Here is a 22,158-nt window from a genome sequence, read left to right on the forward strand (position 1 = left end):
CATTTCCTTGATACCCCAGGAAACAGAGAGAGAGAGAGAGAGAGAGAGAGAGAGAGAGAGAGAGAGAGAGAGAGAGAGAGAACTAGAAGTGGGGTAAGGCTATAAACTCTCACAGCCAATATTTTCTCTAGCAAAGCTCCACCTCCTAAAGGTTTCATAACTTCCCCAAATAGGGCAACCACCTGGAGACCAGGTGCTCAGATGCATAAGTCTATGGGGGACATTTCTTATTCAAATCAATACATGTGCCTCCCAGAAGGCTTGTTTGTTTATAGCACTAATTTTCTATCTTCTCTGCCAGCTTTACAAGGCATAATTAACGATACACAATGTGACGTTTTAAGATGGTATACATATACACAAAATGAGTAAATCAAGATCATTAATGCAATCATCACCTCTCATGCTTATTTCTGTTTTCCTGATGAGAATCATTTAAAATCTGCTCTCAGCAATTGCCAAGTACACACTGCCATCGTCATCATCATCATTAGTTGGAGTCACTGTGCTGCCCTATTGTTCTCCAAAACTTACTCTTCCTGTCTGCCTGGAACTGTGCACTTGACCAACATCTCCTCATCCCTTCTCCTTGATGTCTAGTGATCGTTTAACTCCCACAGCTAGTTTACATGATAGGAATCAGGACAGTGAAGTGAGGTCAGCTTAAATTTCAGGGCATGGAGAAGACCTTGCCAAGATCAGCAGTACTCTATCCACGGCTCTCGAAAACACATCAACTGCACTTTTAGAATTCACCGAGGGTGAGGAGGATTTGCCCAGCCAGACCCCCAAATACATGTGTTTGACATTAGCTGTATGGATGTCAATGACGTTTCTTACTTTGGGTTTTCCTGTAGGGATAGAGGAAGTTGAAGACAGACTGATGGACTCCATCGACGGGCTTCACTATCTGACCATGACTGCCGAAAACCCAACTTCCGGAGACCTGACTCCTGTCCCCATTGTCACTTGCAAGCTCTGCCTGTGTGAACAACCTTTGGATAAGGTGACCATGCTCCAAGAATGCCAGTGCATCTTCTGTACATCTGTAAGTTTTCCTTAATTTTTCTACCATGGAGAAGTCCATGAAGAACTATGGGAAAAATTATGAAAGCTACAGGATATACTTCTGTGGTGTATTGAATTTGCTATAGTCTGATCCTGCTGTGGAAAGCACAACACATTCGGTTCACTTTGCAAATAGCATCAAGAATAGTGAACAGATTAGTGGTTTTTATTAAGTAAATAATGTGTATAATGAATTATTATTTATTTATTTAGGTTTTATGTTATGTGGTGAAGGCAGAGTTTGGTATAACCCCAGAGTCTAAAAAATGCTAGGGAAGTGTGTACATATGTAGCTCCAGCTTGCTTTTAACTTGCTGTGTAGCCCAGGCTGTATTTGAACTCATGATCTTCCTGCTCAGCCTCCTGAGTTCTGGGATTATAGGTGCATCTCACAACATTCAGAGAAATATAATTACTGAGTAAGGAGAATCTTTTTATTCTGACAATTCTAGTTCAGGAACAAAACAAAACTTTCAGCATGTCTGAGTTAACCGTCACCTCTAGCTCACCAGGTGTTGTGAATGATAAAAAAAAAAATCAGATAATGATGAATATTCTTTCATATTTTCTATTCTTCTAAGATGTGCTGAATAATTCTTCCTCTGCTCTAGTCAATAGCAACGACAGTGACATGGGTGTCCAGGGATGAACTTGCCTCTTTGAGTGATGTCTGTTATCAATTCCTGTCACCTATGTTACTGGTTTCCTTGAAGGATGCTTGGTTAATGTATCAAGACAGGAGCCAGAAGGAAAGGTTCTCATAGGACTGAAAGACAGCAAAGGATGACACCATTTATTCATCCAACAGGCAGCTGTCAGGCAGCACATGTGTCCTGGGAACTGTTCTAGGGCACCAGGAATTCTCAGCCATAGAAACAAAACCCAGAAAAGATCTCTGCTCCTAGGAACTTATAATTCAGAGGTTCTCAACCTGTGGGTCATGACCCCTTTGGGGGTCAAACAACCCTTTCACAGGGGTCATATATCAGATATTCTGCATATCAGATATTTACATTATAATTCATAACAGTAGCAAAGTTACAGTTATGAAGTAGCAATGAAAATAATTGTATGGTTGAGGGTCACCACAATGTGAGTAACTGATTAAAGGGTCACAGCATTAGGAAAGTTGAGAGTCACTGTCATAATCCACCGAAGAGGGTTGCATAGAAAACAGGAGAGTTACAGAAGACTAGGAGACAGGGCTTGGGAGGAAAGCAGAGTCCAATAGAGGGGGTGGGGTGGGTCCAGGGAAGACACTGAGCTTTAGGGGGTTAGGAGTCACTTTGATGTTACTTCATCTTGCCAGTATGTGTTGCTTTAAGGAAAGGGAGGAAGAGGTGTCACCATCCCAGGGCGACTATTTTCCTTTGGTCTTGCTTGGATTCTGAACCCGTCTGTCAGAAGCAATGGCTTCTCTGTCTTTTTTTTTTTTTTTTTGACTCTCCCCTCTCCTAGGAACACAAACCAGAGGCAACATTTAGTGTGAACCAGGATGAAAGTTTTCCTCTGAGGGTGCCTGGTGTTTAAGGGCAGGATATGCGATTCGATTTTTTTCTGTGAGAGTTTATAGTGCAGGATTCATTCAAGCTTGTATGTCAGTGCTGGGAAAAGAATAGCAAGCCAAAGGCTGCATTTCATCTTTACAAGAAGCTAATGTTGACACACTGTTGTTTCAATAGATTTTAGTTCCTAATTAAAAACAGTACCACTGTTTCTCATTTCTTCTGCGATTTGGGAGCTGGAGTTTGAATAATTGCATTATTCTGTCAGCTAGATTCATACTTCCTTGTTACAGAGGGCTCAGAAGCAGAAAGTCACATGGCTTGATATTTTCGGTACTCTCCATTTTCTGGGAGTTTTTGTACCTATAAGCATTAGCCTTCCCTGGCCTCCTGATACCTCATTACCTATGAGCTACTAAGGCAGTAAACTGGATGTGTGTGATTGCATTAGTGCCTGTAAATTTGCAATTAGAGTCGGACCTGCCTGAAGTACTACTTGAACATATTTTACTTTTAGAGATTTATTTCTTCATTTTATCCAAAAAAGTGTTCTAGGGGCTTGAGAGATGGCTCATTGTTTAAAAGCACTTGCTGCTTTTGCAAAGGACTTGGGTTCAGTTGCCAGATTCTGCCACCTTCTTCTTCTTCTTCTTCTTCTTCTTCTTCTTCTTCTTCTTCTTCTTCTTCTTCTTCTTCTTCTTCCTCCTCCTCCTCCTCCTCCTCCTCCTCCTCCTCCTCCTCCTTCTTTTTTGGTATGAGTGCTTTTCCTTCATGTATGCCTGTGTATCACATGTATACCCAGTGCTCAAGGCAGTTCCCTAGAACTGGAGTTACAGATAGTTATGAGCTACCATGTGGGTGCTGGGACTTGAACCAGGGTCCTCTGGAAGAGCAGCCAGTGCTCCTAATTACCGAGCCATCTCTTCAGCCCCTGATGCTTTTTAACATATTGATTTGCCCACGACAGGTGCTCTGAAGATTCTGCTTTAGACCATCTAATGTAGGTAATCCTGGCTCTAAACGACATCAGAGAAAGGGGTACAGAGCATTTCACTACCAATAAACATCCCTTAAGAAGCTCTGCCTGTGGAGGTGGTTTCTTCTGTTGAGCCCCATGCTTGGTTTTAATATGGAGAAGAACGTGCAGCATAAAGTAAGGAAGTTGAGGATACAGATGTGGGCACAGTCCTCATTATATGGATGAAAGCTTTAGGTGCACTATGGAGTCAAAGGGGTAGATATGTTAGGATTATAATGAGAGAAACTGTGGAATTATTTCTTGTGCTCTGAAGGCTAAATATCTCAGGAAGGTTGTAAATTAACAATAGGTGGAATGAAGAGAGTTTCTCTTTCCTTTTTTCTTTATTTTCATTTGTCAATACAAATAATGGAAACATCAAAATCCAAGCTTCACTTCTGTCTTATTTAGGGTTTCTATTGTTGTGAAGAGAAATCATGACCACAGCAATTTTTATAAAGAAAAGTATCTAATTGGGGCTGGTTTACAGTTCAGAGGTTTGTTTAGCCCATTATTATCATGGTGGGAATCATGGCAGCAGGCAGGCAGACAGTGCTGGAGAAGGAGCTGAGAGTTCTCTATCCAGATTGGCAGGCAGCAGGAAGAGAGAATGACACTGGGCTTGGGCTTCTGAAACCTCAAAGCCCACCACTGGCGACTCACTTCCTCCTGCAAGGCCACGCTTCCTAATAGCACCACTCCCTATGAGTCTTTGGCGGTCATTTTCCTTCAAACCACATCTTTTCTGGATCTTTTCTCTCCTTTTTTTGAGGCAGGGCCTTGCTGTATAGCCTTGGCTAGCCTCACACTTGGTGGATAGCCCAGGTTGTTCTTGAACAATCTTCCTGTCTCAGCCTCCCAAGGACTAAGAGTGCAGCCTTAGCCATCACACCTGACTCATTTATAGCTACTGCAACTTGTTCTTTCAGATAATTCTGGACAGTTTAAGTCAAGGGGAAAAAATTACAAAAGTCAGTTTTCAAAGTGGTGGAAATCATGGATTGGCTCTTTTGCGGGCAGTACTTGCCTCACCTCTGGTTTGCTTTGGATACTGTTCCTGTCAGCCATGAATGAAGGATAATGAGGGCACAGTTGTTGCTTGTTTTTATAACCTAGATAATTTCACCTGGAAAGAGTTGGTATGTTGGGCATGGCCTATTTACCTTCCAGATTAAAGACAGGATGTGTTCAGTGAAAAGAAAATAGAGTCCAGCCATATTCCTGCCTTTTTCCATTACCCTTTATTGGCTCTGGGTAGTTAGAATTCTTTTACTATTCATTTCTTGCAGCCAAATGGATTTTCCAATGTTTAAAAAGTGAGAGGAAACAAGACTTTTTCAATCAAGCCCTTCTTTCCTTCAAGGCCTGTTGGGTGACCTTTAAGAAAAGCCCCCAGATGCTCTGGAAGACATTTACAGTTCAGGAAGAACTGCCTGTGTATGTGCATGCGTGTGTGTGCGCACGTGTGCGTGTGCGTGTGTGTGCGTGCGTGCGTGCGTGCGTGCGTGCGTGCGTGCGTGCGTGTGTGTGTGTGTGTGTGTGTGTGTGTGTGTGCTCATATGTGTGCACATGGTTGGTAACTGAAATGAAGCCAAGAACCTGTAGTTCTTCTTTCCTGGGTCCTAACTGGTACCCTTATTGAGAAAGTGATGACATTTTCCTATTCCACCTCCCTTCCCCCCTTGTGATGCAGCCCAGTTGTGGTGGAGAGCCCAGAGAGAAAGACAGGAGGAGCCAGACTGGCTCAGGCTTTGCCCCCAAGTGGTGGTAGATTTGAGGCAAGGTCAAGCCATCTGACTTCTGCTTCTGAGCAAGAGGAGTTGATAATGCCTGTCTTGGGATAGAAGTTCATCAAATGAGAACTCTCGTAAAGAGGCGGCTAGCTCACTTCCAACTCTGGAGTAAGCTAGCATCGCTGTTGTTCCTTTCCTACATCCCACTCCACATTGAGCCATTCCATCTTTTAAAACTGCTCCAGAGGAAGGAGTGCTGATAAAGATGTGAGCTTGACCATCTTCATCTTCCTCATCAGCCATTTACCCAAAGGCAGAGATAAACATACTGTGGCTACATCCCAAAAGTAGGTCAGGAGTCACCAACGAAGCCAAACAAAACAAAACAACCTTTTTTTTTTCAACGATAATGACAGGAAAATAATGAGGAAAAGTAAAAACAAATCTTCAAATCTTAGTCTTGTGTTTTAATCAAAGACACTCTCAAGACTAGTTTTCTCCCTGCCCGTCCTGCCTCACTGCAACCTTATTTGTGAATACCCATCTTAAAGATTTAGGAAAAAAAGTTTAAACCTTATTAATTAAAAAAAAAAAGATTAGGCAACCAGGCTAGCAAATAAGTACCCAATAGTTACTTTTCTCATATCAGGCAAGCTAGTATCTCATTACAGTGTTAAAGTGCAACTCTACAGAATAGATACAAGACACAGATGTTTGCAAAGCAAACACTAGGGTCAGAAAAGATTTTAAAAAAACATGATATTTGCATTGTTTACAATAACTCTAAAAATGATTGTAAGGTTGAAATGACAACTTTAAGGTGGACCAATGATCACACCTTTGGCAGACCTACAGGATCCAGATGGGATTTTCCCCAGATGTCATTATTTGTTAGTCTGCAGATTTTTGTTTGCTTGTTGTTCTGTTTTGGGTTTTGGTGGTGAAAGGGCACAGCCATTTGAAGTTAATTTTACCCAGAACTCATGGAAACAAGGAGGCTTTTTATTTCAGGGTGACGTCACAGCCCTTTTCTGTTGGTCTTCCTCACGTACCCTGCAGCTTTGTCCTGAAGCTTTGGAATTGTCTCCCTGTCCTGATTCCTGTATATTTGACTGATCTTGGATGGATAGATGTATCCTGTCACTCTGTTATTCTGTAGCATCTGAGTCTAGGTCATATGAAGTTACAAGGCTGGATTGATGCTTTTCCCTGGCTTGGCTTTTGAGCAGTCAATCATCAATCAAATGACTTTAACTTTGTCTTGTAAAATGACCTCAGTGCACTCTCTGTTTATCTGTTTTAATGGTTATGTGATGGCTTTTGTATCCACCGGTTAAATCACTGGCTTACAATGCCAGGTTTGATGTTGTTTTCCTACTGACAGCTGAGCTCCTGCCAGTCTGGTGGCATCTGAGGGCTAAGAATGAATAGTAACAGCATGGGAAATAGGTTAGAGATGACTCAAGAAGGCGCTGATTTCCTGGACCCATGATCTCATCCAAGCCCTGTGCTCAATACTCACTTATTCAAGGCAAGTAGTAAATAATGTCAGGAGAGGAAGAGAAGCAACTGAAAACCACGTTCCCAGGGGTCTAATGACTTTGCTGTAGCCTTACTGTCCTGGTGTTGGAAGGGACTTTAGGTTGCCGGGTCCCTCACCCCAAGGAAGAAGTCCTGGAAGCCTGTGTAGTTTGTCACTTAAGAGAATGGGCATCAAGTCTTGCCTGGATTTAATTCAGTAAGTATTTATGTATCAGGAATAATTCTGGCATGGTTAGACTGTAACGGTGAACAGTTGTATGAAAGCCTGCTTTTCAAATAGTTCATGGTAAAAAAAAAATGCTGTGTAAATAGAGAGGTCAGATAATATGTGAACTCAAAGCACAAAGGAAGACAAGGGAGCCAGTGAGGGCTATGGGGACAGGGGTTCTCCATTATTCTAGGTTCAGTCTCATTGGTAGGGTATTATTGGAGTGGAAACCCAAGAGAAAGGAGGCACAAGCCATCAAAATACCTAGAAGAAGAGGGAAGCAGGATAGAAGTCTGAAGCTGAGAGTGTGCTTGGTGGGTCCTGATGCAGAAGGACGTTAATGTGGATGGTAGACATTTATGCATGCACATATATGTGCGCGCGCACACACACACACACACACACACACACACACAGAGAGAGAGAGAGAGACAGAGAGACAGAGAGACAGAGAGACAGAGAGACAGAGACAGAAAGACAGAGACAGAGACAGAGACAGAGAGAGCTCTCTGAAGAAAGGGGGTGATATACTTTGCCTAGCCTCCTGGCTGCAGACTATTTGTCTGTGTTCTTGACTGCCACTATGTGAGCAAGCTGCCACAGACTAAGCTGCTTCTGTTCTCATGCCTTTCTTACCTATGATGCACAAGCACTTCTAGAACTGTGAGCCCATACATACCCTTCCTCCTTGAATAGTCACTGTCAGGTATTGGGAAACGTAACAAGCACAGAGTGCAAATAGGATAATCCAAGCCAGAAATGACAGTGGCTTAGAAGAGCTGGTTATGTCTCAGAGCCATAAATACCTTCATGCTTCTTTTTGATCATACAAGTACAATAAAAAGTCATCTCAGAAGATCATGGCAAATGTATAGATCACCTAGATAAAACACTTAATACACACCCGGGCAACAGCTAGCTAGCAGTGTGCTTCTACTGGCTTTGGCTCTATTTGGCTAGAAAAGTTTGAAGATTGGGATGAATACGCTGTCTATTCAGCTAAACTAATTTGAAATGTTTCACCTATATTGATTGAAATCTGTTTTCTGAATAAAATTTATCTGTAAGTACTAATTGTACACACTGAAACAAAACTGCTTGAAATCTAATTTGACTTTTAGTGGTTGAACATGACCTCTACTCACTGGCTTTCTGTTATTTGAATGAAGGTCCTTTGTGTCCTGGATTAAATCACTGTACAATCCCTCTTTGGTGCCATTCCTTGGTACAGTGAGGGAGCCCTCCTGGGCCAGCTTCTGATGTTGGCTGGGTTCCAGCTCTGCTCATAATGCACCAGTAGCTCTCTGATTTCATTCATATCTCCACATCCTTCCTGAGGTGGGGGGTTGGTTTGGTTTCTTACTGTGTAGAAATTCATAAGATTTTTTTCTCATAATTTTTTCTCTTTCCCTCTCTTCTCTATTTCTCTTTAAAACAAACACCCCCCCCAAAAAAAACAGGGTCTCATCAGGTAAACAAGGATGGTCTCAAACTTGTGATCCTCCTGTCTCAGGCTCCTAAATGCTGGAATTATAGGAGTGTGCCATGACACCAGGCTTAATTTTCTTAATTTTCTTTGAACTGAGAGTCCTACTAGCCAGTTCATTCTATGAGAGATAGTAGTTTGTGAGGCTGCTACCTCATTAAGCTTTGGGTTCTGCTCCGATAGGCATTTGTCTTTCACCTTTAGATCCCTGGTTATAGGTGAGGGAAAGAATTAAATCCCTCTTCAAGCCTGTGCTCCATCTTCCATGTCCCAGGGAATGGCTCCAGACCAATAAAGTATTGCTGTTTTGGTTTAATAGGCAATAGGTGTGTGCCACATCCTAGATGGCTTGGTCCTAGAAACCGCTCCAGGATGGGGAGGGATTGAAAAAAAAGACAGACACGCATACAGAAAAGGGTCAGGTGGGCTGTGCTCACTCTGATGGAATACATACTACTACACAGCTGGGAACCTCAGCACGTGTATTGTGTACTCTGGAGGGGTGCAGTCTCAGGCTGCGGTCATCCTGAGGGCGGGAACTGTGATGGCTGTTTTGTGCACACGCTGTCAGCATCCACACGCTGACCAGCGAAGGCATTGCCAGATCCCTGAGCCTGACCCAGGGAAGGCTTTGCCATTCCAGTGGGTGGGTCTGAGACATCGGGATCCTTGACACAGCTGCACCCATGCCAATAGTGCACGCTCACTCATGACTCCATCCTCTCCTTGCACGTTCATTCGTGTTCTTCCACTCCTCATGAGTGGGAAAGGCCGTGCCAATCGCTAAAGCCCCTTTCTGGATGTCAGGACTCCCTGAATTCCAGTGGTTCCAGATGTGCTGTGTACTGGGGTCTCTTACTTGCTGTCTTCTTCATGAATAGCATTTGTGGGGAAGGTCATTCCATGAATGTTCTAGATCCTAGAACAACTTTTGTGCTTCCATGCTTTCTCTCTTTCTCTCCATGTGTATATGTGTGATGTGTGTCCATGTCTTACAGGCGTATGGGTATATGTGTAAATGTGCATGCATGTGTGTCTTTCTCAATCACCCTCCACTTTATTTACCGAGGCAAGTTCTCTCACTGAACTGGGAACTCAACGGTAGCTGGTTTGTCCCGGGGAGCTCTTATCTCTGTTTCCTGAGTGCTGGCGTTACAGGCAGCCATCTCACCTACTTGGTTTTCACATGGCATCTGGAGACCCAAACTCAGGTTCTCACACTTGGGCAGTGAGCACTTTGTCCCCTGAACTGTCTCCCCTGCCAATGAGATCCCATTTCTAGGCAATCCAGTTGAAGACAGTCTTGAAATTCTTCTTCTCATGAAAGCCCCTAAGATCCATAACCTGGAACCATGTTTTCTATTCTTTTTACGTGAGCAACTCACAATCCTGACATAACCTTCTCCCTTCTATTGTCTAGATTAACAACCCATGATAATTTAGACGTTCTTTATTGCTTTATTAGTGCAGCCACACAGTTTTATAGAAACTGACTGATATGCTTTGTTTCCGTGGGTGAAACTCTTGGAATGGACTCGACTTCTTGGTACATGTAATTAACAAATAGTATTTCATCCTCTCCACCACAGTTCTTTTGAAAAAGTCTCAAATCTGCAGCATCTTGACTTGATTGGGAGCTGAACAAGTACTTCAGGTTTTCCTCTGTCTGAGAAAACTGGAGTCAGGAGGTCGTGCTATGATATGGATCAAAGTTGTAGTTCTTTTTCACAAGAAGGTTCCAGAAAGGTGGTGGGTTGGTCAATAGAAATGGCCGCTCAGTAGCTTGTTCTTTTATTCCAAGCCATACTGTAAAGCACTTTTAAAGTTATTAAAATTTTCCCATGCAATATATTTTGATCACATTCTTTACCGTCCTCCAAGTCCTCCAAGTCCTCCCAGATCCTCCCCACCTCTCTCCCGACTCAACTTTCAAGTTCTCCGAGGCAGAGTTTTGCTCATGCTTAACTCTTCATATGATGTATCATACTGTGACAGCAGTCCAAAAAGCAAAAACCACAGTCAGAGGTGTGTTCAGAACGTCTCACCAAGCCACAGAAGTTAGTTTATTGATACCTGGAAAACGTGCCCCTTTCCTATTTTTCCTAAGCCTATTCTCATCTTAGCCCAGATTCTACCCATCTGCTGCTGTTGCCGTGGTGCAGTGCTAGAGTGTGAAAGGTGGATGTCAGAGGTCCCCATGCTGCTTTGGGGGGAACAGACCCTCAGATAAAGAGGCAGGGTGTGGGCACATGTGGAGGCCCAGCCAAATCACAAGGAAGAGGACAGCAAAAGCTTTCTGAGGGGCAGAGACTGAAAGCTAATGTAGGAGACTGCTTGATCATGGTGTTGGTGGGGTCTTGCGCGTCCCGAGAAGGAGGTTCAGCCTTGTCTGAGGGCACAATATGAGGGAAGAGTAGGATACAAAGAAACTAAAGTGAAAGATCATTCTGGAATGTCTGCTTGGCAGGGGGCCTGTGCCCGGGCATGAGTCTAGAGAGACAGGCAGAAACTAGATAGAGGTCATGTGGACAGTTCCAAGGGGAAGACAGACGAGCTGCTGGGGCTTTGTTTTTGAGAAGGGTATGAGGGTGGCTTTGGAATAGGGTGGAAAACGGGCGGGAAGTGAGCATGCTAGAGGAGGGTAAGGAAGGGCAGCAGGCTGGGAGGAGGGCTCGTGGAACAACAGGCCTCTCAACTTCTGTGGTATGACAGAGCCCAACTTGTGGTCTGGATGTCCCCAGTTTCTCCTCTTGGTTATCCATTAGGATAACTTTGATGTCAGAGTTCGTAAGTGTTAGCTCTTCTTGTCAAGTCACCAACATGAGAATGCTTGTGTCCCTTTGTGCGGCCAACCAACTTCTTTCGTTCATGTCACATAGTGTCTGTGCAGGTCACTTGCTCCTACCTCTTAATAGGAGTCAACTGACACTTCCATGCTTTTCTACTGGGGCCTTTCTTATTCCACCAGCTTAACTCCTAGTGAGGTTATCGCCTGGTCAAGGAACTCCATTCCTTATTCAACCCACTGTGTCCTTATTGTGACTCCAATCTGGCATTAAAGAACATCCCACTGTCAAGATCATGACACTGATATATGACAGTGGCTTGCTCTCTGAGGTAATGGTACTTTCGGATCTGCTCATCCATGTTCTGAGGCCCACTCAGCCATTTCCAGCAAATCCTTTGCCTAGTTGCCAATTTCTGAAAGTATTTGAGACAGGCAAGTCCTCTGTATTGTCGCCAGACTCCAGGTAATTCCAACTACTTCTGCAGATTTGTAGTGATTTAGGAACAGGACGTGCAGAATCTGGCTCCTCTGCTGATCTTTTTGTGCAGCCAGGAAGCCAGCAGGGATAGGAGGGCCCTGACAGCAGAGCCCACAGGAGAGGCTGCCCGGATGAACACTCGCCTTCCTTCACTGCCAACTCAGAATGGCTTTCAGTGTCAGAGACTCCAGATCAATGTAAAGCTTTTAGTACACGTGTGAGACTGGAGAACTAACTAGAAATAACACTAGACCTCAGTTACTCCCCCCCCTTCCTCCTGCCCTGTTTTCCTCACTCCCTTTACATTAGAGGGGCTAACTTTTAATTATAATCATGATGTGCTGGTATTAAATGAAGATAAAAAGAAATAAAAAACTCTTTAGTATATCAATAATTCCTCTATACTCCTTCTAGGATCTTCTCTAGTATATAAACTTATATACACAGATATGGGTATGTTATCAGCACATACCACTTAGCTTGAGTTTTACACATATAATTTAGTATACTGTGGACATTTCCATATAAGAATAGATAGACCTATCTACAACAAAGTGTTGCATAGTGTCCTATGGTATAGCTGTGTCACACTGAAGAAAGAAAAAGACCCAGAGCTGTCGAGATGGCTCAGCAGGTAAATATACTTTCCTCACGAGCCAGATGACCTGAGTGTAATCTCCTGACCCCACATAAAGGTGAAAAGAGATGACTGGATCCTGAAAGCTGTTGTCTGACCTCCATGGCATGAACACACCCACACTTAACACACATATCACATATATAATAATTTGCTTAACTAGGCACCTCCTATAATAATGGATTTTAAGTTTCTGCTAAGATATTAAGTTTTTGCTATTGCAGATGGAAATTCTTGAACATCTAAATATAGAAAGTTCTAGAAGGAGAATTGAAAGTTACCTACCTTTTGAGTCAAGGCCATATGACCTTCCCAACATAGTGATAGGCTCTGTTGTGACACTCTGGGTCTTTTCAAACTTTTCACCCTCTCTAGTCTGTGTGCGAGGAGAGTACATGCTAGGGTTGCATGCACACTGCCTCCTCAAGAGGAAGTCAGTTGTAGCAAAATAAACTAACCTCTTGAATCTACCCTATAACAAAGTCTACAGTGTCCCCATACCAGGGCAGTCTTGTCTGATTTTATACTGTATTATCACATTTTAAAAAATGGACTATAATTGAAAACAACTATACAAAGGGAGCATGTAACAGTGAAAGGACAATGCAGTAATAATGTTTCTACAGCAGTGGAAGGTGCTTTGTCACGTGTAGTGATAAGATGTAACCAAATGCGAAAGGATATTTGAATGAGTTATGTAAATTGAAGCCAAAAATCCAGTTTTTCCTTTTTAGCATTTCAGCCAAACATAAAGGATTTGCTATGTATACCCACATGGTGGATTCCAGATACATAACCAGTCCCTTCCGAATCAAGTGAAAAAAAAAAAATCATCACCCGGTTTCCATGGGAATAAACGGCTGTGTTAACTGAAGGCACTACATCACTTCCAGCACCCAGTCTGGGTCTTTGGGGTTTGACCATCTGAAAAGCATGTGGGTTATTTGCCACATGGATTTACAATGTTGACTCCGTCTCTCCCACCTTCAGCTTATACATCTGTAAAGTGGAATCAAGGAAAGAGAAAAAGCATAGAAGTTTGATATCTTCAGTGTGTTATGTACTGCATATTTGTGTTTTGTTTATTTTTTCATTTCTACCCAGCAGTCTACAGATAAGGGAACCAATGTGAGTAGGTGACTTGCTTTAGATCCATAGTCTTTTTTTGTATCTTTTAAAATTTTATTGTATGAATGTTTTGCCTTGCATTTCTGTTTGTTTACCAAGCATGTGTCTGGTCCCTGTAGAGGTCAAAAGAAGGCATCAAATCCCCTGGAATGGGAGTTACAGGCAGCTATATGGGTGCTAGGAATTGAACCCAGGTACTCTGAAAGAGCAGCCAGTGATTTTAACCTCTGAGCTTTCTCTCCAACCCCCTAGATCCATAACCTTGATTCCTGGATTGTAATGTTGTTTGGATGAAACAAGAACTAGTTCTATAAAAGTACATAATAATTAAATAAAAAATAATTTAAAAAACACACAATAATATGGTCTCATCCATAACCAGCTCTCTAGAGTTTCATTGTTAGATAATGGGTAGAGGCTCACATGAAGTTTTTATGACCTACCTGTAGTTCCTGTTATTGCAAATCAGACAGCCGGTTCTGGAAAATTCTGTGTAGGACAACTTGGCATAAAGCAGATACAAGGAGTAACTCACTAAAGAAAATAATTCAAGTTTTCCAGAGAACAGAGAGTGAACATGTAATCTCAGCACAGTGACGGCCATGGGACTCAGTTGCCAACAGTGTGACTTCGGGCAAGCTTCTTGAGCAGAGCAAGTCTGAGAGGCCTAGAGGTCTGGTTTGCTCGGCTGGAGCTCCCAGCCACTGGCACATTAGCTGATGTTGAGAAAACTCAATGCAGAAGCCCAGACCTTGGCCTTCAGCTGTCTCCCCTGCTCCCTCCACTCACCCAGCTTAGGAGCATTGCTTGCCGGTATTCCCAGGAACAGCTCAGTTTCCAGGTAATTCCTGTTTGCTGTGAGTGGGTTGTAGATGATTGCATAGGGCATAGGCTGTTTGTTCTCACAACTGGAAAAAGTTATGGCTGCAGTGCCTGCTTGTCCTGGCTTCTGTGTCAGTGGCAGACTGTTTAATATGACCCATGACTGATCTTTAGTAGTTTTCTGTTTTATTATATTGGTAGTATTATTTCACTATTATGCTTCTATTCATTTATTTTGTGGGGAGCAGCACCTGCCCTGGTACACATGCAGAGGTTAGAGGACAGCTTGTTTGAGTTAGTTCTCTCCTTCTGTCTTGTGGGTCATCAGTCTTCATGGCACTTGGTGCACCTACTGGGCTATCTTGGTGGCACTTGATAATCATCAGAAAGAAAAAAATACTTTTCTTCAAATATTTCTTAGTTTAACTTATTAACTTATTTTTTATTTGTGTGTGTGTGTGTGTGTGTGTGTGTGGTGCATATGTGTGTGTGTGTGTGTGTGTGAGAGAGAGAGAGAGAGAGAGAGAGAGAGAGAGAGAGAGAGAGAGAGAGGTATGTGGGTACTTGCCAAGGCAAGAAGAGGATGTCTAACCTCCTGGAGCTAGAGTAAAGGCAGTTTTGAACTATCCAGTGTGGGTGCTGGGACCTGAACTTGGGTAGTCCTCCGGAAGAGCAGAAAGTGCTCTTAACCATTGAGCCATCTTTCCAGCCCCCAAAATGCTGTTTTCAAGTTGTAGAGATTCTAGTATTTTCTCATCCTTTTGTTCTAACAACTGAGAAATCAGCCAATACAGTAGGAAAACATAGAAGGACAGAGACTCACTTAGATATTGGTTTAAACCTCAAATTCTGTAACCATTGGTCATGAGAATTGAGGCTAAATTATTCGTGTGGTTCACTTGAAATGGGATAATACCAATTTCAGAGTTTCTGTGAGAGAGCAACCAGGCTTCCCATAGAATGCTTGTTAACTCCCCACCCCCACACTGAATGCCTGAGCCAATCAACCCAGGCTCTCACGAGAAGGGCTGCTTAGGCTCACAGCTGGTTTTGGTGCATTCTGCCTGTGGTTAAGTCAGTACATTATGGCAGAGGTACTTGACAGAGGAAGCCACTCACCTCACCATCAGGACAGCAACACACAAAAGAGGAAGAGAACAGAACCCCAGAGTCCCCTTTGAAGTCACTCAACCTCATAATAATGCTGAAAGGAATTCTAAGAGGCACGAGACTTAGTTGAGTCCCAAAGATCAGTCCTTGCAATCCTGTGACACTGGGGATTGAATTGGACATGAGTTTTGAAGGGGGCACACTCCTTCAAATCACAGCAGACTCACACACGTAGCCCTTCTACTCATTACACACCCCTTTCATTTGCCTCACTATTCTTTATGTTTGTTACATGATTTGAACACGCAGCGCTGAATTCTCTAAGAGAACACCGAGCTCACCGTGTTTTCATAGACGAGGTTGAATGGTGGTACTCTATTTAAATAATCTCCAAAACCCTCCATCATGGCCGGAGATTTTCTGACCCTTTATCAATCTGAGTTTCGTTTCCCTTCCTATAACTGAGTCTGTATTCACATCTAAGAGGATGAGAGGTGCTGTGTTAAGAGGTCAGGTTGGGCCTCTCACAGGAGCAGGGAGGAGACTGATGTGTGTAGCCTACCAGTGTGGAATCGGGGTATGCTTATCTCCCTGCCTGTGCCAGTCTTTCGGGAGCCCCAGTGCCAGCTGAGGGCTGTGGCTTGAGGGTGGTGATTCTTTGGAGGAAATGGAAGGATGTAAACTTGGCAAGCCTTTTGCTTTCTTTCTCCTTGAGTTGTGGGTGACTTTCTTGGGTGTGTTGTGTTATAGGTAGCAGCTGGGCCAGATGGGTCTCTTTGGGAACAGAGTACGATTTGGTAACAAAGGAGGCCCAGATAGGGCAAAAGAAAAAGCCCCCAAGGTCTCTAGGAGAGTTCTTGAGTTCCTTCTGTTGGAAGCAGATGTCTCTGCCACAAGACCTTGTTCACTGCTCTGGGGGGAATGTTCTTTCAGTTCCCATATCTTACTGCTTTGTCGTGATGACTGGACCAGACCGCAGCTTTTTCATGGAATTTCTCCTCACAGTTATTCCTGTCACCAAATGTCTTAATTTGGGTATTTGATCACTTGAGATAAAGATAGAAGTGTTTGATTGCTCTCTGTTGGTGGGACTGGAGGCACTTTTGACTGGAGCCCAGACTTAATCCCCCATATTGAATGACTCTTCTCAGACTTACAGACTGGAGCTTTGTACCCTTTCCAGAAAGAGCAGCAGAACCATTTTAAAGCATTTAAAGATTCCCTAAAGGAAAGGCATTTAAATGTTGTTAATGTAATTTCCCCATTAAGTTTCCTTTAGTCCTTCGCCTGGAACTAGTTACAGCCTATTTTCATTGTGGATCTTGATGGAGAGACTCATCTCTCTGAGATTCATTTTAGTCAACACCACTTAGTGATACAGAAGTAATGAAAGACATAACTGTATCTCCCAAAGTAACACTGGGGTGGGGGTGGGTGGGGTGGAGTGCGTTCTCAGACATGGCTGCACATAGCAATCACTCCAGATTTAAAATCTCAGGTATCAGTTTAGTGAGGTGATGGAAGACAAGAACAGTGTACAAAAATCAACAGTATTTCTCTGTTCTATCAAGGAATAATACAGTGCAGTTGTGGAAAAACAGTTACATTTATAATAACTTAAAAAGGAATAAAATACTGAGGAATAGATTTAATGAAAATACGTAAAATGGATACTCTGAAAAATATACATTATTAGTAAGAGAGACTAAATAAGTGGAAAGACACTTTATTGGAGCATTCAATACTGGTCAAGTGGCCACGTGTTACAAATTGAAAAAAAAAAAAAACTAAAGCAGTCCAAGTAACCTTGAAAAAGAGCCACAAAGTCAGAGACCTCACCTCCTGACTACAGAACTCAACAACAAAGCTATAGTAATCTAAAGAAGGGCCAGTTGGGCATGGTGGGGCATACTTTTAATAACAGCACTTGGCAGCAGGTGGATCTCCATGAGTTTGAGACCAGCCTGGTCTACAAAACAAGTTCCAGGACAGCCAGAGCTGCTACACAGAGAAACCCTGTCTCAAAAAAACAAAACAGACAAACCAAACCAACAAACAAAAACAGGGTGATACTTTCATGAGAAGAGAATTCAGAGTTCATCTGATGTGTGAGTCATTCAGTGATGTGTATTGGGGCATTGCATTTTTCTAGGATCCTTCAGAACACAAGATAGATGAGGAAATACAAGTAGATAAGGAAATACACCATGGAAAGAGACCCATAGAGGTAGGGAATTGGTCTTAGCTGAGAAGGCCTTTCTGACAAGGTACAGATGGAAGCTCTGAGTGAAACAAGCAGTATAGTAAAGGACACACAAAACCAGAAATTTATCATCCATTAATTGGTCTATCAATCATCTATATATCCCCTATCTACCTATCATCCATCAATCAGTCTATCAGTCAATTATATATTGACTGTCTACCTATCATTCATGTATTATCTATCTGTCTATCTATCATCTGCCTATCATCTATAATCCATTAATCATCTATCAACAATCGATCACCTATCAATTATCCATCTATCATCTATCAATTATCTGTCATCTATCCAGCTATTTTCTGCCTATCTGTCTATGCCCGTAGCTTGTTCTTAGATGGGTACATTACAAGCTTTTTCGCCATGTCTCTAAGACTGTTGAGAACATCTTATGAAGAACGCCATGTCCTTTGACATAGGGTGAACAACAACCTTGAAAAAAACCCTTCCTTGAAAAATTCCATTGACATAACTCATAGACTGAGTTGGAAGGAACAATACGAATCACCTGGCTTGCCATGTGTTTGGTGGTTGAATGCTTGACTACATCGAATTGAAATCCTTGTGGGCTGTAGAGTGAGTGAGGTGAGGAGTCTTGGTTTTATTTATGACCTTTAAGGTCTTCAAGTATTTATCTATGCTCCTTCAAGCCATTTAAATGAAAGGTAACGACACAAAAAGACCAATTCTCCCTTTTATTAGTCATCTGGGCTTTTGAAATGTTTTTGAAACATCACCTTAGACTTTGTCAGTCATATAGAAAACTGCAAGATCTGTACACTGCTCAAGTTTAATGACATGCAATTGTTAAACGTAGCAAATGGTGGTAGTTTTGTGTGTTTCTCTTTCTGTGTAAGCTAGGTGCCAGGTTTTTTTTTTCTCCAGAATTGTTAGTTTTTTACCAGAGTTTGACTTGTTTAGTTCTTGTAAAATATTTTTGATTCTTTTGTGCTTCTTTAGCCAGCTGAAGGGATGAGGAGAAGGTTTGAGATGGTATTTTTCAGTGAAAGCTAATGGAAACCATGAACACAGGCACTTGAAAAATGTGATACGGAGCAGTGGCTGGGACTAACTGTTCTTCCTCTACTTTGGGTAAAGTGCATGGCCACACTGATGGCCTGTCATGTGCCTGAGCTCCCAGCTGCTTAACCACCTACACTAATGCTTCAGCATCTCAAACAAAAAAGTGTCTCAGAATAAAAAGAATGCACTCAACACCTGTGGTCCAACTGTGCATACAGCTCCAACCTTGCTCCAAAAATTGCAGCACACTGTATTTTTTGGAGACATGGGAATGCTTGTGTGGAAATCTTCTAAATTCATTAGTTGACATATTATGGTTTGCAAAACACCTATGGACCTGGCATTAGCAAATGGAACATCTACTATAAGCCAGTGGGGAACCTTGATGGTTCAACTGTACAAATTTGCAATGTAAGTTTAAGTAATCATTTTTGCCTATTAAACTTGAGTGATAGCTCTCTAGTTACTATGCAACATTAAGCTTTCTCTGTACCCCAAAGAGTCCTGAGGAGAAGCTTGTCTACAGGCTGGTGGAATGTTCTGGCTCACACACCTTTTCTGTCTGGGCAGCGTCTCTGCTCCAGGTGGTTTAACCGGTTCCTTGGAGAGAGTCTGGAAAGGAGATGTCAGAACTCCAAAGGGTGGACTGGTCTAAGATGAAGCAATTCAGAAACTTACAAAGGCCTCGTTTTAGGGGTGTGTGTGTGTGTCTGTCTCTCTCTGTGTGTGCACACATGAAACCCTGTAACTAAACAGACATTATCTTCCCTAGTTTACAAATGATGAGGACATGCATCTGGGTCCTAGGTAGAGTCATTTGCCACTGTCAGCAGGTGTACACCTCAGCTGCTATGCTCTGAAGTTTGTCACACAGTATCACTTTGTTTTTCTCATATACTTTCCCCTTGAGCCTGGGCAGCACATATTTTTAGAGCCTGTTTTCCTCAGTTTCTGTGAGTGGCTGCTGGCAGGAGAGGGTAAAGGCAGTAGTATTGGAACCGTGTGGCTGAAGGGAGACAGGGGAATCTCTAGAAGCAGAGTGGTAGGCAGCCCTTTGCAAGGTCCCCTGGGATGGCAGCCTTTGTGTGACAGTGTATGGTTTGTCATTTCAGTTAGAAAAATACACGATTTTAAATGAAATATAACAGTGCTGCTTGGGTTCCGTCTTCACATGAAGAAAACTAATTTTAAGAGGTCAGGAAAAGTCATAGATTTCACGATTCTGTGCTAGATTCTGACCACAGACTCTGATTTAATGGTTTATGTAATGATGCACAGCACTGATTCTTTGTTTTTTTGTCTTTTGTAAGACAGAGTTTCTCTGTGTAACAGTTCTGGCTGTCCTGGAACTCATTCTTTAATTTTCCTGTCCCAAGCTCTTCAAGAGGACCTGGTGGGACATGCAGTTTGGAAGGCTGAGGCAGGTGGACGGAAAGTTCTAGTTCTTCCTGGGCTACATAGTGAAACCCTATGTCCAAAAACAAAACAAACAAAAGAAAGCAAAACACAATAACAAAACACATCAAAACCCTTGTCAACATGGTGGCATCCAGTAAGGCTTCTGTTTTTGGGATGGCCTGTTCTTTCAAGTTGTCTTTGCTATCCGAAGCCAGCAGGAAGCCACCTGACTTTTTCCTGTATAACTCAGTCCTTATCAGTATTTTGATTCTGTTTGGGTATCTTAGGTCCGGGATCCCAGAGTGAGGGTCATTCTACTTTCAGGTAAACTTACAAGAGAGGTTCACTAGATTAAAAACAGAATTGGGGGTGCTAGGGAAATGGGGGGATGGTTAAGAGGATTGCAGAGGATTGGGGTCAGTTCTGAGCACCCTCGTGGTGGTTCATTAACCATCCATATTTCCAGCTCTGGAGGATCTGATGCCCCCTTCTGACCTCTGTGTCACATACACACACACACACACACACACACACACACACACACACACACACATGAAAAACATTCATACACATAAAATAAAATAATACATACAAAATTAAAACAAACAAACAAACAAACAAACTAGAATTGGGAAATCAAATCGGGTTTGAAAAGAAACTAAGCATGGAGGCTTTTGCTGTGGATTCGAAAGTGCTTCTTCTTTTCCCAGTCTAAGGCAGACAAACTGAGTGAGCACGTGGGAGTCTGACTTGAAAAAACGCTTAAAATGAAGTCATCTGTGATTAATCTTCTGGCTCTGCATTCTTTCCAAAGTGATGGCTCTTTAGTACCCACACTTGTGATAACTTATGTTTCCTGAGTACAGGAACCCCAGGACAGCCAATTTAGGAAGACGCTGTGGATGCTCTCTTATGTAACCTTTGCGCTACTGTAGTGGATGTGATGTTTAAAATATCTGCTTCTTTCCCCCTTCTTATAGTGCCTGCGACAGTATATGATGCTGTCAATCCGAGAAGGATGTGGGTCTCCCATCACTTGTCCTGACATGGTGTGCATAAAACACGGGACCCTGCAAGAAACAGAGGTATGGATGCATGCTGTCGCCTTCCCTTCTGCCCTGCTGAATTATGTCTTAGCATCTGGACTCTTAAGTATTGCATACTAGGGAGTTAGTGACAAAATACAGAGGCTAACTTTTTAAAGGAGTGTTTTATTGCCACACAGAGCTGGAATCTTTTATACAAGCTGTGAGCACGGCCGTTTATCTCGGTTCTGTTTATGTATGCCACGTCACGCATTGTAGGAGCTCTTAAAACAGGCAACAATGCTAGAAATCAAACTTACCAAGGGTGAGGCTTGAAGGATGCTCAGTGAATGGTCTCTTAAGCCTGAAAACTTTGAAGATAGATAGACCATAAGTGAGGGAGTTATGCAATATATAAATAAATGATCCCGGGTGTATAGGAGTTTGTTTGTTTCATAAGGTAGCCTTCTGCAGAGGTAGCCCGAGGTTGAAACATTTCCCAAGAGTGAGGAGAGAGGCCTTTCAGTGGGGCTGCCTCAGGCATCAGGTAGGTCTTTCCTCTTGGAGCAAGTTTTCCTTTCTCTCCAGGTTGCAGTTTATCTCATTCTTTTGTTTGTTTGATCCCCCCTCATTGGCTGGCCTGAAATCTGCCTCTGGACCTTCAGGCTCTGTTCGCTTGAATATAATGAACTCTTGTGTAAGAGAATGTGTAATCCTCCAGAAGTGCTCCCAAGAAACTGATGAAATAAGCTGTCCATTCGATAAGCACCGGGCACCTGCTTAGCACCGGGCACTCTTCCTGTTGCTTCTTTGGCTTGTGTACTTTCCCACAAGCCTCGTGAAGTTTGTTGTTTTCTTTAGCTACAGAAACTGAAGTTCAGAGGCTGTAAGTGACTTAACCTCAAAGGACCGATCTAGAAAGAACT

The 22,158-nt window shown here is 42.7% G+C and overlaps 1 protein-coding gene across 1 annotated transcript in view; it reads left to right on the forward strand.

Annotated features, from left to right (window-relative positions):
* The first annotated feature begins 883 nt into the window (after positions 1 to 883).
* Positions 884 to 22,158, forward strand: part of Rnf144b (ring finger protein 144B) — a 49,427-nt gene continuing 28,152 nt past the window's right edge. Inside the window, exons 1-2 of the mRNA XM_035441533.1 lie at positions 884 to 1,048; positions 21,188 to 21,292. Coding sequence (XP_035297424.1) covers positions 884 to 1,048; positions 21,188 to 21,292 — 270 coding nt within the window. The remainder of the gene's footprint in view (positions 1,049 to 21,187; positions 21,293 to 22,158) is intronic.

The sequence above is a fragment of the Cricetulus griseus genome, chromosome 3 (genome assembly GCF_003668045.3).
Source record: "Cricetulus griseus strain 17A/GY chromosome 3, alternate assembly CriGri-PICRH-1.0, whole genome shotgun sequence".
Lineage (NCBI taxonomy): Eukaryota > Metazoa > Chordata > Mammalia > Rodentia > Cricetidae > Cricetulus > Cricetulus griseus.